Source organism: Cydia fagiglandana, chromosome 10 (genome assembly GCF_963556715.1).
Source record: "Cydia fagiglandana chromosome 10, ilCydFagi1.1, whole genome shotgun sequence".
NCBI lineage: Eukaryota > Metazoa > Arthropoda > Insecta > Lepidoptera > Tortricidae > Cydia > Cydia fagiglandana.
Window position 1 is genome coordinate 10,597,013 of NC_085941.1, and position 19,509 is coordinate 10,616,521.

At 38.4% G+C, this 19,509-nt stretch overlaps 2 protein-coding genes across 2 annotated transcripts; one reads left to right on the forward strand and one right to left on the reverse strand.

The window, feature by feature from the left end:
• Nucleotides 1-1,492: 1,492 nt before the first annotated feature.
• On the forward strand, nt 1,493-9,314 carry LOC134667851 (mucin-2-like). Its single transcript, XM_063525240.1, has 3 exons — nt 1,493-1,586; nt 6,289-7,392; nt 9,133-9,314. The coding sequence occupies exons 1-3, from the start codon at nt 1,517-1,519 to the stop codon at nt 9,291-9,293; spliced, it is 1,335 nt and encodes a 444-aa protein (XP_063381310.1). The 5' UTR covers nt 1,493-1,516; the 3' UTR covers nt 9,294-9,314.
• Nucleotides 9,315-11,437: 2,123 nt separating this feature from the next.
• On the reverse strand, nt 11,438-19,033 carry LOC134667849 (cyclin-dependent kinase 8). Its single transcript, XM_063525239.1, has 8 exons — nt 18,639-19,033; nt 17,864-18,115; nt 17,272-17,461; nt 15,804-16,017; nt 14,474-14,642; nt 13,854-13,973; nt 13,205-13,277; nt 11,438-12,959 (listed from the first exon to the last, which is right to left on the reverse strand). Exons 1-8 carry the CDS (start codon nt 18,882-18,884, stop codon nt 12,838-12,840), a joined length of 1,386 nt encoding a protein of 461 aa, XP_063381309.1. The 5' UTR covers nt 18,885-19,033; the 3' UTR covers nt 11,438-12,837.
• Between the last annotated feature and the right edge of the window lie 476 nt (nt 19,034-19,509).

Sequence of the window (19,509 nt, forward strand, 5' to 3'; positions counted from 1 at the left end):
ACTCGGGGTGGGTTATTTGATTAGTTTGGTTTTATGTGTTTTTTTTAATGATTGCTTGTGTTTTTGTATTTTATGCCTATTTGTATGTAATGTGTATGTATGGTTTTGTTGTGTATTAGTTTTATGTTAAGTGAATTATACAAGTTCGTTTAGGATAAACGCTCGTCTGCGTTCAATAAGAAAAGGCACGTATTTAACCGGTCAACTAATTAATCGAATTTGGGTAGTTCAAAATGATAGAAGTGGGTACCAAAATTAATAGTTTGGCAACTAAAACGGAGCCTTAAAATATATCAATATGAGTTGTATTTTAATGCCGTTACAGCTTTTGTTTATTTTTAGGCAGGTACCAAATATTTATTTGTCAACTGAATTATTATATTGGAGACTATTTATGAAGCACCTTTTAAAACCAAAACGGCTATCTATTCATTTAATAATGATGTTCTTTTCTAAAATATTTTGTTTGGTCACTACACGTCAACCTAACACGCTCCTCTTCGCTTCGCTCGTCGTCGCACCTATCTTTTGACTCTGGCCGAACACAGTGGTAACTATTGAAATTAGTAATTAAAAATTTAAAGACTTAATGGTATAATGGCCATTAGGTGTTTCATGATTAGGAATTTCGATTATAAGTAGGTATAGTATGGTATTATTGGTAAATAAATTTTTGGTGTTTTGTGGACTAGGTATGCATATGTTTAAATTTCAATTATTTAAAAATGAAGTATTTAATGCTTATGTATATAGGTATCTTAGGTATTCTGTTTACGTACAAAATATATAAACAACCAAATTTTATGATCGCTTTACAATATTAGTTGCCAACTTATTATTCTAGACGCCAACCTATAAATTCAAGTTCCCTATAATTTTTTTGGGTGGCATGATTTTGCTGCCAGTTTTTTAATAATGTGATGCTTAAATTTGAGGCTAATATAAATTTATTGGTGCTAAAATATTAATGCACAGCTAAATTATATTATTATAGGCCCAGTGAAAGTTCCTGTTTAATATTTTAGTTGCCCGGTTAATAATAAGCCATAAGAAAATACAACTTTTATTTTACCTCAATATTCATAAAGGGGCCTACTGATTACCAGTTCGCCGGAAGATATCAGCCTGTCAGTTTTTCTTAGTGTCAATTTTTAGCAACGAACAGTAGGTAATACCGGAATTACCGGACATAGATATATGACTTGAATGTTCATTCCAAATTTCGTGCCAAGTTTCATGTCGCTTCAAAATGAGAGTGTAACTTCGATTGTATTGAGGCGAGTGTGTTCTTTGGACCCCAAGAGTCTTTTGAGGGTCGGCGTCTTGTCAGCGCTAATGGAAAATGGCGTCGCTGCGCAGTTGCGCCTACGTTGCGTTGAGATCAATAGAGGTTGCCTAGACTCCGACGCTCGAGAGACGCTAGTATGTGGTCAGTTTTAATCTGGTTCGATAGTCTACAACTCGCTCGTGATGCAAGAGCAGACAACCGCTGCCCCCCTCGAGGCTCGCGGCTGGCATGCGCGCGCGCCACTCGCTAGTGTCAGCCATGGAGCACGCGCGTCTCTCCTCGCTCCTCGTTATAGCGCGTAAGTACTTTTGACTCTAGTGTTTACTAATACATTCTAACACCTTGTTCCCGTATACCCAGTACGTAGTATCTTGTGATTCTGTTTTCATTTAAGACATTTTTTGTGGTAGAGAAGGACGTATGTGTTTACTTATTGTGGTTTGAAACGCCTTTCGAAATACGGTGACAGACTTATCTGTGGGCAAGAAATCTGAGCTGGTTTAGTTCCTTTATTCCTCCTAACCAACCATTGTTTGTGAAACCGCTACTGGTGAACTGGTCTACTTTTCTTAGAGCTTATTTTACTATGGACACTATGGTAGGTACCTATATACAATTGTGGTTTCAAGCAACATTCTATAGTAGGTAATGTCTGGACCATGCAAGAGTCGAAGCTCTCTCGGTAAATAAGTACTTAGTGTTTTCCCTATATTTTTAGGTAAAAAAAATGGTTGTCTGTAAAGTCGGTTTACGGACGATAATTTAGTTAATTTTGCGTGATAACGTTATAAGAAAACATTACCATTACATTACGTAACGTTACCATGGAGATCTGTCTATAACGTGACACTTTTTCGTGCATGCTACCTGTGTTCATCGATTTATAAGACGTTATTCACGTCAAAAATATATCGCTACACATCCTTATTTCTATAGCAACACAGTGTGTTGCATGTATTGGGCCATTTTGGCCGTTACTAGGTACCTATCTATACACATTTGTTTCATGAAAAACCTACTTATTCTAATTACTTAATGACTGCCCTGTGACTGTGACAGTCTATAGAGCTATTTATACACCTACTAATAATAGTAACTGTCATTTGTTTTGATTTTATCGCTAAGGGCCACTTGCACCATTATTTACATCATAATTTCATAGAAGTTCGACCTTTAAAATAACACTTGCACTGCGTGTGTTATCAAAAGACTTAAAATATAATATAACACATATGTCGAAATTCCACTATTGTGTGTAATGTCCTCCAAAATATTGTTTTTGTTTAAATTAGGGTCTGTAATTGTATTTTAGATGGTACATGCTATTTATTTAATACCTACAGCAAGGGCACAGGTGTTGTTATGATGAAGCATTAATAATTTGGGGACAAACTTATGAAGGTTATTCTGTATAAGTATATACCTACATATTATGGCCTTGTAGATTTGAAAAACCCAATGATGTTTATCAAGAATACCTATCAAGATGTTAATAGACGTGGTCACATCATAAGAACTTGTCTGATTAATTAGGTGTAAGTAGTGGGAAGAAAATATTTAGTTTTCCTTATTTTTGGAAATAACACCTAGGTACTTAGGTACTTACAGTTCACACCATAGGTGGAAAATATGACAAACAGGTCAAAAACGTTCTGGAAAGTCGGTGTCTTTTTTGAGGACATAAGAAAAATTAACTATATGGTAACATATTTTCTCAGACTTTCATCTTACAAATTGTTTATTTTATGTCCACAGGACGGTAGGTATTTATGAACTGAATTAACCAAATATCAAGTTGTGCGTGACAAAGTTCAAATTCTAACAAATACCTAAAACATAGAATACCTACAACAGAATGAAAAATACAATAGGTATAATATAATACACCTTTCCTGTTAATGCATTGTTGGAGTCAGTCAACTTTCGATTCCCATAGTTACTTCGTGCATTGAAGCCATAAACGCGAGCAGAATAGACAATGGGCCCGATTCGGATTATGAAATAGACATCTATTAAACATCACCAAGTACTATAACGATATGTTTAAGATCTAACCTGTCAAATTTGGCATTTGCGCGGTTCTGGAGATACTCTTGAACGATTTCCACAGGATATGACTGAGAGATCTAATTCACATCTAATAGATAGATATCTTACTCTATCTAACGTAAAAGTGACATTGGGTGCCCGAATTGCGCTGCAAAAGAGAACTAGTTGATATCTAAACTATAACGTATCTAGAATGAATCTAGTACGTGTCATCTCTTGAATATCTTGAAGTTCGAATACGGCATAATGTCACAGTAGGCGTGGTGTGTGGACCACGTGATTCAGCTACAAAGTAGGTACCTACTTCTGGTCATAGACGAGTATTTGGTATCTTCTTCTTTAGGATGAAATAGTACCAGTTTAGACTTTAGTCTAATATCTAAACTCATCATAAATTATTTATTTGCATGAAAAGGGTACAGTTACAGATGTTCACGTTTGTTGTTGTCCTTATTCAGCTGATGCTGTTGATGTTATGTCCAATAAGTAAGTAAACATCATTCTATATCCTCGCCTTTTTTCATTTCGTGCATAAAAGGATTTAAAGGAGGCCTGCACTCAGCGTGGGAGACGTACCTATTAGGTAACGATAATACAATCTACATACCTATACTCTCAGATCATTTGTAGATTGTAGAACCTACATGTTAGAATATGTTATAGGTATTGTAATAGTTACCATTGTTGCGAGAAGCATCCACACGCCGATACCGTGTCCGTTTACACATTAATACGCATACCACAGATGCCTGACCTGATTGAAATGATAATATAAATATTAACTAAGAGCCATTCAACGTGCACACTAGCGCCACTACTAAATTATCGTGATTATTTAAATTTCACGAAAGATATTTAAAAAAGGAGGCCGCTACGGACTGTATTGTGTATTTAAGTACCTTTATGAATACATCAAACTATTTTTTATGTTGCTGGATTTGTCAATCTATGCGTCCAAAGTAAAAACGGCCGTTTTTGTTTTGAGTTCCTGGATCGACGAATCATGCAACATAAAAACTAGTTTGATGTATTCAAAAGGTGCTTAAATACACAATACAGTCCGTAGCGGCCCCCATTTTTAAATACCTGTCGTTAAATTTAAATAATCACGATTATTTAGCAGTGGCGCTAGTGTGCACGTTGAAGGGCTCTTAATGATTCTTCTTCTGTCTTGCGCTATCCCGGCATTTTGCCACGGCTCATAGGAGCCTGGGGTCCGCTTGACAACTAATCCCAAGAATTGACGTAGGTACTAGTTTTTACGAAAGCGACTGCCATCTGACCGTCCAACCCAGAGGAGAAACTAGGCCTTATTGGGATTAGTCCGGTTTCCTCACGATGTTTTCCTTCACCGAAAAGCGGTTGGTGAATATCAAATGATATTTCGTACATAAGTTCCGAGAAACTCATTGTCGATTTCTATAAGTGTATACACCTACTAATCCCAATCGTACTGCCCTCCTAACAATAAGTGCAATAACTCATATTAAATAATCATTAAATAATATACCTTGTTCTCATACAATGTGTCACACAAGCGACTGAGATTTAAAAATTAGTTATTGCACTTATCGTTAGGAGGGCAGCGTAGGTAACTCATTGTGGCATCAAAGAAGTTTGCAATTCTTGGGATAAAATTAAATGCAACAATGAAAAACTTGGTCTTATAACAGAAAACCCGAAAGTTATTCAACTAAGTCATGTTCATTACAACCGGTATAACACTTACTTTATTTGGTATTTTGAACGTAATCGCGCGGTATGTATTTTTTTCTAGCATTTTGCATGAGCACCTTTCCTCGCTTTTTTGCGTTGGCTGTAATCATTAATCAACATTAAAAACACTTAAGGGAGTACCTATGTATAATGTAATGTAATATCTTTGCATTAACACTGCGGGTGCAGTCAAGTATTACCTAGTACATAATACCAAAAAGAATGGTTAGTATAGAGGGGTCCTGTCATAGTAAATGTTGTAGTCACTGTAAATTTACTGCCATCTATCGACACACTATTGTAACTCAAAATAAACACGTATAAAATTATCAAAAAAATGAATATATATGGATAAATGATTTTATTATTTTTATATCATTTTGACCCATGTTCATTCACTGATATCTATGTGTTAAAATTGTTAAATATGAAACGGTGTCGTCACGCCATCTAGCCGAGAATAGGCTAAAGGTGTGTGCACCATCTATCCGAGAATGACTTTTTCTTGATTTCCGAGGCACGTTTTTTTCTTAGACTTTATTCATCTTATACGAAGTTACATATGTCTTGGATAATAGTAAGTACATATAGGCATAGGTAACCTATAATATTGATGCACATGATCAATGGCAGTCTTCAACACTGCGACATGACGCTAACAATGAAACCGGTGAAAATTCTCAACAATGAATCCCATGCTTTTACGATAGTAAACAATGTCTTCCGTAGCTACTGAATGAGTTTGGTGTCTGTCACCGGCCGGGTCAAGTACCTTGGGTGGGATCGCAAAAAGCGGGCCTTGAAAACCAGTTTGATACAAGCTACTGGAATAAAACTACATACAACGCAACATGTTTGCGTATAAGGAACTTGGAATTATGGGCATGTCGTGCGTTAACTTTACCTATATTACTATCAAAAAAGCTTATAATGTACTTACTAAAAACTTGGCAGCGCAAAGCAATAGTGGGGAATTTAAATAAGAAGCTCGACAAATATAACATATGGGCCGTAATTATCTGTAGGTACTTAAGTACGCTTCGACAATCCGTGCCAAGTCTACGACGATCATTACAACTAGGTACCTAAGTATGTTCGAAATTTACGTGCCTTGAAATGCATTAAATTTTTTAAATAATACATACCTATTAGATGTTAATTTAGGAAGTTCGATATTCATTCTAATAACTTCGTCGTAAAAATAAATCGCTCAATGTTCTTTTTTTCTCTTGCAGTGTTACAACTCAGCCAAACTGAAATCTCAAACACTCTACCAGAATCATGGTACGCCGCTAACGTTATAAATGATGGATCATACTCACCGAAGCCCTTATCTGAGATATTTTCAACGCAATCAACTTTCTCTTCGGCCAATCCAATCGTCGTGCTACAATCCACCACACCAGATCCGATTTTGTTCACGACACCCTCAAGTTCAACATCGACAAGCAGACCGAATGACAGAATAACAGAAATATCCGTTGTGCCCTTACCGACTGAACAACCTGCTCAGCCACAGTCGACAGAGTCAGTGACGTCGCAATCTCCACCGATCATATTTGCTGATACGCCGACAGCGCCACCACGGCTTCCCGAATTATCTCAGTTCCAACAACCACCCGCCCCGCCTTCGCCCCCACCAGTCTTATCAGCTCCCCAGCAAATTCAAATACAAACAGCGCCGCAAGGAGCGCCGCAAGTAACACCACCTCCTCCTACCTCTAATACACTTCCACCAGTTACGACTACCTTTTCTTCATTTCCACCATTTACGTCTACATCTTCTTCATTTGTATCAGTTACATCTACCTCTTCGTCATTTGCACCAGTAACATCTACCTCTTTGTCATTTGCACCAGTAACATCTACCTCTTCTTCATTTGCACCAGTCACATCTACCCCGTTTTCACTTCCACCAGTTACGTCTACCCCCTTTTCACTTCCACCAGTTACCAATAGTACCTCTTTTTCGGTTCCTCCAGTAATTTCTACCTTGTCTCCAGCAGTGCCTAGCACTAAGAATTCCCCTCAAGCACCCTGCACAAACAGCTCAAGATCAGGCCCTCAGCTTCCATCATTCAGAATTCGCCTGGTAGCTCCAAGCGGATCGGTGACCAAAGTCGAAATCAATCCTCCAATTACAACCACCACCAGAAGGCCCACTACGACGCGAACTCGAAGAACGAGGAACAATTACGACGGTTGCGTCAGCGGGTGCGGAGGAAGGAAGATCCCTATCTGTGCCAGTCCCTCGGGCGTGTCTCCCATCGACCCCAACAGACTTAAAGGATTCCCATCAGTGTGCCACATGGCGTGCCACAACTCATTTAGGAAGACTTGTAAGTAATTGCTTTATTTTACACCTATCATAATTTATTTACAAAACTTCCGTGAGACTCAGATTATAAATTTATAATAAGTACAGGTGGCAAAAAAATAACTGCATTTTCGTTGCCGGGGAGGTTTTGGGATTATACTGAGCAACTTTTACTATGGGACCAACGCAGAAAAAGCGAAAAAAAATTTGGCTGATTAATACGTTTTAGCTGGTCCATTTTCTAATATGGGAGGGTAAAATTTGTTTTTCTCGATTTCGGGATTGGTCTCATGGTAAAAGTTGCAGTATAATCACAAAACCCCCTGTCCCTGACAACGGGAATGCAGTTATTTTTTAGCCACTGTGTATATTAAAACGTGAGTGACCATTTTGAATAAATTAACTAGGTACTTACAATACTTACATGAATATTCAGCTTTATTAGTCAGGCGTAAAATTACGATACCTAGTTAATTAAATACAATTGGACAACGATCGGTAATTTTATGAAGGTCCAAGTCTAAATTGATGACCGGAGGAGAATTAACTTTCGGTTTCCCCGGCGTTGTGTGCGTGAAATAGTGCGTATCATGCTGCGATCACAACAAATGCAGACCGGTTTGTTCGTGCGAACGTTACCTCATTCGCGTTTTGTAACGGGCCCGATTATTGACAGATTTAGGTGCGCTCACTTAGTTTTACTCATATATAAGTCATAAAAATGACAGTTGAATTGGCTGAATTGATAGGTTCATTACGTTTTCACACAGTTGAACAATGCGTGATAATTTGGTGCGCATGTTAAATTTAAATTATAATAATTTTGCAAACAATTAAAGTTCAACTACTAAGGTTAGGCAAACCTTTCGTTGTATAAGGCAGGCAGATGTAAGGTTCATCATTATACCTATAATTTCAATCGGTCTCTAGGTTAACGGATTGATTGGGATGCATTGTGAGATCCCATGAAGCCAATTAAGATATGCCCAATATAGGTACATACAAGGTATCTACATACCTGATACCTGAGGGTACAAAGTTGTCTAATTAACGTGAATGAGTTTATTTTACGTGGAGGCAAAGGTGTTGTTCAACCTCTCGTGCTAATATTGATACTCGAGCAGCTACCGAGATAGCGAGTGGTTCGAAAAATGGAATCTTTAGCGTTTGGGCTTAAACAAAGTTTGCCACTGAGTGAAACATAAAACTTTTCACCACATCAACACGAGGAAGATATTAAAGCTATTAGATAATAAAAATAAAAAAAGTATTAAAAGTTAATTTGACCAGACAACACGAGGGAACAATTCAAAATTTGCATAAAATTACTTTGCCATTCTAGTGGGTAAAATGCAACTATGTAATCACTTTTTAATAGGTGTAATAAAGAAGCTTTTATGAGCTCGTGTGGTAAAAATGAAGTTTATTACCAACTTACACTTGTAAATTGTAGACAAAAAAAATTAAAAACGGCACTGGCTTTCGCAAACGCTCAACCGAATGGATGAAAACACGACGCATAGATAATCTTAATCAGATTATATTTAAATTTAATTTATACCTTATTGGGTAACAAACTAAGCCTACAGTTTTTGTTACAGAAGTTTATGGGAACCTTCACGTTACATCATTTAGCTTTTACTTAAGTATATTTATACATTTATAGCCCAATCCCTCTCGCGCGTGAGAAGAGGCGTGTGCCCAGCAGTGGGACGTATATAGGCGGAAATATTATTATATCTAATGTTTATATTATTTCCAGTGTACGAAAAGGTGGCTGATGGCCGATGCGGCCAACTACGCACGCGAATCAGGCCCCTTGGCTCCAAAAACAAGCTCAAGAAGGACGAACTCCAGAAAGCTACATATACTGTCGTTCAGGCAGGCCCGTCAGTCATCGAGTTTTCACCCTTGAACTCTTAGAGACGATTTTTTTTCGTAATTTTACAGTCAGCAGCAGAAGTTGCTAAGCGGGTGAGGTGTTCAAAATTACCTTGACACGCTCTTACTCTCATAACAATAAAGTAGCGTCAAGATCATTTTGAACACTTCGGCCGCTTAGCAACTTCTGCTGCTGACTGTAGTAATCTCATCAACGAGATTATGTCCAATAGACCAGTACGGATATGATGGTCGTTCTTGTCTACGTGACAGCGTGATAAAACAGTGTCCGTCACTTTCTATCCCATGGTGTTAAAAAGTGATAGTTATTTTATCACGTGGATAAATATGGATAAAGCCATCCATAATACGCCGGCAGGTACTGACTGAGACTATTTAAATCGTGCCACTATTTAGTAAAATTTATAGAATTACAGTACATTTGTGCTATTGTAATAAGAGTGAAATAAGACCAGTTAAATGATACTATATTATAGAGATTAATGAGATTTCATGTCTTTCGAGACTATGTACTTTGACTATCTTTCAAAATAAGGCGTCTTTAGAAAATAAGAATACGACTAACAGATTCTATCACTGCCAAATTGTACAGCGTACAGTAGGTATTAGAATATAATTATGTAATTATTTGAACAGGATTAATGTGACAGTCATATAAACACAAAGGAATATTGCGACACGGCATAAAAGCGTAATTTTATAACTACTAAGCAGTCATATAAGCATTGCCGTACCTATTCTCATGAAGTAACGAGTTATGAAAGGTAAATTAATTGATGTAAATGAATCAATAAAGTTTGCGAAGGAGAGCGCAACTTTCTTATAGAGGCTTGTCAAACGCATTTCAAACGTGTCAAATACTCTAATAATACTCTAATAATAAGCTGTTGGGGAGTAACGACCCCACGGACCCGAGTGCTCCCGAGAGTCGGTCAGGGTCTCCGTCTCCGGCGTGTCTTCGTCGGTCGGAGTGGACCCCAAGGGGACCCGCAGGACTCTCAGCTCTGGCTCGCCTTCATTGGCCGTCCAGAGAGGAGTCGCTAGAGCTATATGCTCCAGGGGTGGAAGTGTTAAAGGGCATAACGCCGCGAGTAACTTCGGAGAAAGCGCAGCACCACCTCTCGACACCCCTGAGCCGCTCACGCCGGTGTTGCACCTGGCCGTCTTTACGATGGCACATCAGGTGCCCATCTAACGAGTGGCGAGTCACCACCTGTCTCGATAACTTGTGTAAGCAATGTTATGGCAGGTGTCCGGACTTCTTTGCAATAGCCCAGTCTTTTTTCCCCCCAAACTTAAACCATAGACCAGTATTCTGACCATATTCTTTACAATAGCTTCCAATGCCTGCTGAAACCGGTTCACGGGTATTTATTGATGTACCCGTGAATGGGTTCCAGCAGGCGTTCTACATGACATCAAATCTCTCCAAACGGCCTCTACGTGTTGGATCCATATCCCCACGCACGCCTTATAAATGACCGGGCTCGAAAGACCCGAGAGTTTTAAAACGGAGATACAAATAATAATACTCTTTGTTATCAGATCAGTAGTAGTTTTAGGAAAAAGATGAACCCTGACTCTTATTGTAATTACTATAAAGTCTAATTTTATTAATTGTGAGATGCAAGAATATATTAAATTTGTCACGTAAGACGCTAGAGAAAACCTGAGATACTTATACTTATGATGCTTTATCACGTACTATCGTAAAACTGTTAACTGATAAATCATAAAACCTTAAAACTATTCGTGTTGCTGTTACTAGTCTGTCGGTGAACGAACGATATAATCGTTGCATAATGCACTCTGTTTATGCGATCAGATACATCTTCGTTTACTTTCAATATTCGATAGTCGTACGTATGTGTGGAAATATAACGAAGTATTTCACTTACCTACACATTTTAAAACGGGATTTATGTAAGGTTAATTCCGATTTTTGTAAAAATTACGAAATTATAATGTATTCTAACTGTGACTGAATACTTAGTTTTATATCAGCATTTGATATGAATGTTGTTGCAAGTGTTTGCCAAATGTTATGAGTCCGTCCATATTTTAACATTATTTTAGTAGTAAGGTTGTTTTTGTACTTAGACTATATTTTTAAAATTAAAGAATTATTACGAAAGAATAGTTTCAATCAATAAAAAAAAAACAGCTTTATACTTTTACAGTATTAAAATATTTTTTATTGTTTTTCTTGTCATATTCTACACTATTTACAATTCATTAATTATTTCAGTCCGTATTTGAAATAGTACAACTTATTGAGAATCATTTTATTCTTACATTATAAGAGAGTATTTTAGATAAACACTGCTCACAGAGCTAAACAAACATTAAATATTTCAAAACATACCTACTCCTTTACACCATATGGAATCTGCAAAGTTTAAAGGTCCGATTCGAACAAAAACGTCATTTTTAACACTGATATATCAAATCCATATCGTATCCAGACGTCGTATTTGACGGATCTTAAAGTTCGAATCGAGGCGATAGTTATGCCTCGGTCAATCTATTAGGAAATAATTTTATATTTATCAAGCATCCAAAACTAGCGCTAATTATTGATTAGGTACGCTTCATTCATCAAAGCGCTACTTTTTCTTATTAAATAAAGATGCTTAATATTACGGTCTTGCCAGAATAAAATAGAAATAAATAAATATTATGGGACAATTTTACACAGATCGACCTTGTGTTGTGGGTACTAGACGACGATAATATACACATAGAAGTAATATACACATAGAAATCATCCATAACTCTGCAACAAATATTTGTGATGAACACAAATAAATGCCCTTACCAGGATTCGAACCCGGGACCTCCTACTTACTTCGTAGGCAGGGTCACTACCCACTAGGCTGGGAGGCCGTTAAATATGCACATAATGATTAGTATCCAAGTTATTATATATGCTACATCTAATCGTAGGAACGAATATGTTCACACATCGGAGCATGGCTTACTAGTGTTGAAGAAATTCGAACCTTTCATACAGTAGCAGTCAAACATACCAGTCGGACAAGACGGAGCTAATTCGGCCTGATTTTTTTCGGTGCCTATTAGAAAATAACGAGCCGAATGCCATATACGCATTCGACTGAGCAGTTTCCTAACCGGCTTTAACGATGCAGTTGCGATGGTTACGCTAAAATATTTTCAACTGATTGATCTAAGTAACTTTCCTTGACACGTGTACAGACAGACATGTCTCGCGCACGTAGACACTAGAACAATTTCCGTACTAAGGCGTATACGCTCTGTGCCACAAGCCTTTCTCCTTCAAATTAGAGTGAGAATCAGCTAGTGCTATATTCCAGAAGTGTTGTTGGAAGTTGCCTTGCTGCTGGTTGCCTAGAAAAGCAAGACTCAGCAAAAAATTGTAGGTTAACCTAACCACAAGCCTTCCGGTCAGCGTGTGAATGCTGGTGGAATATTCTAGAAGCGTTACTAGAAGTTGCATTGCTGCTGGTTGCCTCGAATAGCAAGGCTTAGCAAAAAATGAGTAGTAAACTTAACCACAAGCCTTCAAGTCAGCGTGTGGAATATTCTAGAAGCGTTGCTGGAAGTTGCCCTGCTGCTGGTTGCCTTGCTGCTGTTGCCCGAACATCATCTGCTGCTGGTGGAAGTCCTGCGGCGCGCCGCCGCCCGTATTGTTGCCTTGATTCGGACCTGGTACCAAATTTCATCATTCATCATCAATCGTTCAATAGTTTCTTGTAATGGGGTTGGCCGGTTGAAATATTGAGCAGATGGTGGTCGACAATCGTCAAAAATAGATGACATAATTTATGAACTATGAACAGCCCCCTAGCAAGTGTGATCAAAATATACGAGCATAGCCTACGTATAATAACAACTTTTACGAGCAAGTGTTATGAAAAAAGCAGGCTGCAACGGTATTGAATTTATATTACCTGGCATCCTCATTCGTTTTGCGTTGCTGGCTCCGTGGTCATGGTTATTGGCTTGCACCTGATTCTGCTGATTCTGTAATAACGTATAAACAAATTACATAATATACCTCTATGACAGTGAATATTCGCTAGGCGGCTCATAAAGTTTGTATTGAATACTACGGTCGGAACATAAGCTGCGTTCTCACGCGCGAGTCCATACTTGAAGTCGCGCTTGATGTATGGAGTCGCGCGCGAGAACGCAACTTATGCTACTCATAGACCGTCAGGCGTGGCTCACTCCGCGATTTCGTCGCTTTAGCTACAGATAGCTAAAAGTACATCCGTTCCACACCAATTTTGGTGGCTAGCCATAAGCCGCGCGTGGCGCTGTCGCCACCTAGCGGCCAGAAGTATCAGGCCGCGTAGCCAAGATGCCAATCGCTTACGCTCCGTAGCTATCGAAACGCAACTGTCACTGTCACACTCATAAGGAAGAGTGATAGAGAGACATAATGCTTTTCGTTGTCGAAGCGATAGCGATTGTAACCTTGGCTAGGCCGGCAGTCCTGATCGTAACAGACACAGAAGACTCACTCTCTGACAAAACGCGTCTATTATTAATTCTGTGATACTACTAATTATTATTTTTTTAATAATTGAAACTTACATTATTTTGTTGCTGCTGTTGTTGGTTTTGTCTCGCTTTTGAATCACTCTTGTCATCCTGGTCGTCATCAGTCAAGAACTCCCTCTTTGGATAGGGAATGGGGCATCCAGAAAATACATCCTGAAATATTTATTTACGGTCATCATTTGGAAGGAAGTAGCTTACTTATAGGTAGTAGTGTACTTTATACTTAGAATAAAGATATATCGCGTCCCAAATGATAATCAAACTTCAATTCTAAATCTAACACCTCAAGGTTGTTTTTCGCCTACCCAAGTTAGACCCCAAGGACTCCAGGTGTTAAAACAAAGAGAATTTAGAGTTAGATTAAAGGGATATTGCCAAAGTAAATTATGTAGTCAGTACATTTACTGCCATCTTTCGACACATATGATTAACACTTTTAGAACGCCATTTGACTTTGGGCCTTATTTTTTTACTAATATGTGTTAAATTTGTAAAATGTTCAAAAGTACCGCCATCTAGTCGAGAGTAGGCCAAAGGTATGGCGCCATCGCTCAAAAAGATGGCACAAATTCTCTTTGACTAAAGAATAAATCGTTGCAGAAACACCTAATTTAATAAGAATTGTGTTAGCAAGTAATAAACAAATGCCTTACCTGAGTGGGCAATGGATCTTCGGAAAAGTACGGATCTTGCATTGCCATTTCCGACGTTATTCTCCTATTTGGGTCCATCAACAGAAGCCTTTGCAATAGACTGAATGCTTTGCTGTCTGGCTTGATCTTGTGTCTATCCATATATTTTCCTAGTGAGCAGTTTTGGTAACTGCAAAAGATATAAATGATTCTCTTTAGCATGTTTCAAGTGAGAACATGTCAACTGAGTCATTGTGAAAGAGATGACTTGGCTACCATCGTAAACAGTACGTATATGATGGTCGTTCTTGTCTACGTGAAAGCGTGATAAAACGATGTCCGTCACTTTCTATCCCGCAGTGTTAAAAAGTGACAGTTATTTTATCACGTGGATAAAACCATCCGTGATACGCCTGCTACTGTAGATATCCCATTCTTTGTTGTGTTTCTAATAGTAAGATGCCAGTGCTCCACAGAATACAATTTTGCTGGAGGTTGATGTACATTTTTCGTTTACCCTACTTGTTATACTGAACTCTTTTTATTAAATTGGCATTTTGCCAGTTCCCAAAAAAATTGAGGGACTGGTTTGGGGCTGACATTGAGTATGCCATACTTTTTTTCTGTTGTGCTAAGAAAATGTTGTGTAAGCATCATCTTATAAACATATTTCAAAAATACGATAGATAAACAATTTATATTGTTACCCCAAGTGCCACTTTTAGGTTATTGCCACAGAATAAGTTATAGTATTATCATACAGAACGGCCACGCACCGCCCCGCTCCGACTCGCATTACCTCGGCCCGCGACTGGCCGCGACATGAATCTGATGGACTTCTGGCGTCCTCTCAGTAAAGCGACTTACCGACACATACACAATGACGCGTGTACAGACGTGCCGCGCAGACATATAAACCTTTTTTAGGGTTCCGTACCCAAAGGGTAAAACGGAACCCTATTACTAAGACTTCGCTGTCCGTCCGTCCGTCCGTCCGTCCGTCTGTCACCAGGCTGTATCTCACGAACCGTGATAGCTAGACAGTTGAAATTTTCACAGATGATGTATTTCTGTTGCCGCTATAACAACAAATACTAAAAACAGAATAAAATAAAGATTTAAATGGGGCTCCCATACAAAAAACGTGATTTTTGACCAAAGTTAAGCAACGTCGGGAGTGGTCAGTACTTGGATGGGTGACCGTTTTCTTTTTGCTTTTTTTTTTGCATTACGGTACGGAACCCTTCGTGCGCGAGTCCGACTCGCACTTGCCCGGTTTTTTGATGTATGGCGTGTCCGCTCTGTTCTAATGTAGTAGCCCAAAAGTTAAAAATGGATGAGTTGTACTTACTTAGATCTTTTGAAATCTTTGACTAGAGTAGCATGCTCTGGCATCTTCCTGATGTCTTCCCAGTCCTTCTCCTGCGGAAAGCCCATGACATTGAATATCCTGTCCAGCTGGTCATGGTGGTACGGGTTGCTGGTCTTTATGTCTTCCTGTCTGCAGTGGAATATCGGCTCGGACGTGAGTAGCTCAGCAAAGATGCAGCCTATGGCCCAAATATCTGAAAATGGAAAATTTACAGTTTAAGTGCTCCAACCGCGGAAAATGGCGAGTATATGTACGTACGGCAAGCAACGTCTGTGCCTGATGTCAGAGGGCCTACCGTGAACCACGCAAAGAGTATAACGACAAAGAAGAGTGTTCCGTACCCGTAAGGATCATAAACGGGACCCTATTACTAAGACTCCACTGTCTGTCTGGCTGTCACCAGGCTGTATCTCATGAACCGTGATAGCTAGGCAGTTGAAATTTTTACAGATGACGTTTTTCTATTGCCGCTATAACAACAAATACTTAAAAGTATGGAACCTTTGGTAGGCGAGTCCAAGTCACACTAGTCCAGTTTATATTGAGTCTATACTTCATTGTTTTTAGCATTAGAAATTAGGTAAACAATCTTGATGTGTCTTTTAATTGAAAAACACGTTTTAAAAATAAGTCACGGCAAATATGTAACAATTATGAATCTAATACGATCATTTATATTCTTCTGCTTTCATAAGTAATAGTTTTTGATTTTTAAAAAGCGTTTTTCAATTAAAAGACATGTCAAGATCGCTTACCTTCTTGCTGAGTTCTTGCAAGTTCTTTCTAATGCTAAAAAAAACGAACTATAGTGTACAGAGTTAAGTATAAAGTGCTCTCTCTTTCTCTGTTTAGGAAAGTCTTAAAAGCTGGAATAATAAACTAAGCCCAAAGACTGCCACAGCCACACAAGGTTACAGTTTAACCCTTTACCAGGCTGACATTTCAAAAACCGGGCAAGTGCGAGTCGGACTCGCGCACGAAGGGTTCCGTACCATAATGCAAAAAAAAAACAAAAATAAAAGCAAAAAAAAAACGGTCACCCATCCAAGTACTGACCACTCCCGGCGTTGCTTAACTTTGGTCAAAAATCACGTTTGTTGTATGGGAGCCCCATTTAAATCTTTATTTTATTTTGTTTTTAGTATTTGTTGTTATAGCGGCAACAGAAATACATCATCTGTGAAAATTTCAACTGTCTAGCTATCACGGTTCGTGACATACAGCCTGGTGACAGATGGACGGACGGACGGACGGACGGACAGCGAAGTCTTAGTAATAGGGTCCCGTTTTACCCTTTGGGTATGGAACCCTAAAAATGACAATTGAATGTCAGTCTTACTCATCGAAAATAGAACACAAGTTTGAAGTGCCGTATGTGGGGAATATATATCCCTTAGCCTGGTAAATCTTTGGGAATTTAATGCTACTAAACATCAAATAATTTTACCAATAGCTTTAGTATAATGTCGTGCCCCTAACAAGAGTTCTGGTGCCCTGTACCAGAAGGTGACCACCACTGGATCCAAGTCAGCAAGGGGCTTCAATGGGGCATTGAACAGTCGGGCGAAGCCCATGTCTGCAATCTTTACCCTGCCCCGCTCAGGGCCCTCACCCATCACTAGAATGTTTGCTGGTTTCTGTAAATTTAAAAAATAGGTTATATTTTATTATCAGAAAAATTAAATGTGAGATTGAAGTTGTGATTGAATTGATTACATATGAAGGCAAATGCGCCTGTGTACAGGTCATTCCTAGAGGACTGCCATGGCCTGAGCATCTCACTTCATCCTTGACTATAATGTAAGTATTGAGAAATATTGTGATTTTTCTCCTTGTAATGATGAAATAGAACTATAAACAATAAGAACATAAAAAAGCTGGAATGCTCATTAGGGTAACAGGTGAAACCAGCATATTTTTGACACAGACATATTCATGTGGTCTTTCTTCAATATTGCAAACAGCTTTATTGCGAGTAACATGAATGGATACTTTTAATTGTCTTCAGGTTTCTTTTCTTATAATACAAAAAATCTTACCAAGTCTCTATGTAAAACCCAGTTGGAATGTAAATAATGTATCCCATCTAAAATCTGATACAGCAAACTCTTGACCATGCCCTTAGGAACCATAACAGACTTTTTGTTAGCCTTTGCAGCCCTGTGGAACTTGATGATGTGCCACAGATCATGCTCCGCATAGTCAAACAGCAGCCACACCTTCCGATCCGTGTGTGACAAGAAAACTCTTATGAGGTTTATCACATTTGAATGCTTCAACTCCCGGAGTAGCTGTGAAGAATATGTTAAGAGTTATTATTATAATTTTTAACCTTTATTAGTCCGAGTTTCTATATGGGTCTAACAATAAAGTAGAAGATCCCAACAATGCTTATGAAGTAATTTATTCATAACATAATTCTTAGCTCCATTTGAAATGAGGGATTTGACATTTTAAGCAACAATAACAAAAGTTGCAATCCTCTTAACTCCATTCAAAGAAGATAAAGGTGTAAGTAAACCTTTAACCGACCATTATTATGCAATACAATCAGTCAAGATTTGGTTTGTTAGACAGTGACCCTGTGGTGGTGCTGGTGTGATAGTGTCTAAATAAAATCTCTCTCTATCGTTCCAAATATCACTTTATAAGGCCTGTAACCAATAACTTGCTGCCTCAATATGTGAAGGATTCTTCACTAAATGATTTGAATTTAAAATTCTAAGAACTAAAAATGAAATAGACACGATTCCAAGTAGCATACTGGCGAAATTCGCGAATTTTGCTTATTTTAAGCTAAACAGAGATACACACCGCAATCTCTCGACAAGCAGACATCGATAATCCCGTGCCCTCGATTTGCTTCAACGCGTAGTCTTTTGTATCCGAGCCGTCTTTCCTCCTTGCCTTGTAGACGTGCCCGTAAGTCCCTCTGCCAACCTTGCAACCTTCGAAGTCAAACAGATCCTCGACTTTTGACCGCTCGTTTTGAGTCTTTATTTTAAAATCATAGTCCATCATAACCGGAGCCATTGTTTTATTTTGAAAATTGTCACCCATGGTGCTAACTGGTTTAGGAACTTCAGAAACTAGGTGCTTGTTTATTATTTACACTAGTATTATTGAAACTTACTTTGTAGATTGTACTTTACTATATTATGTTCTTATTATTACAGGTACAAACATAAAACTGAACATTTACAGAATTCGGCTCAATAATTCACTGAAGGAAAGTACTTCTACGTTAAATACTAATTTTCATTTCGATCATCTCTTAGTTTCTATTATTTTAAATACATTTAGGTTATGTTAGGGCCTCTACAAATGTCATCGATTTCGATTATCCCATGTCATTTGCGTTACATTACGGGTTTGATCGATCGATGGAAGTCTTTGGAATTTAATATCTAAAATCGCAAGCTATTTGTTGTAGATGTGTTGCAGAGTCTATAGAAGCTTTTATGTGGTTAATATAAAGTTGCTAACACACTATCGCACCGCACCAAGGTCATTGTGGGACGCACCCATAAGTAAGAGGGAGAAAGAGATATCGCTTTCTCCCTTTTACTTATGGGTGCGTCCCACAATGACCTTGGTGCGGTGCGATAGTGTGTTAGCAACTTAAGGCTTTTAAAGCCGTAACACACTACCGCACCGCACGAAGGAAAAAGAGAGGAAGAAATGT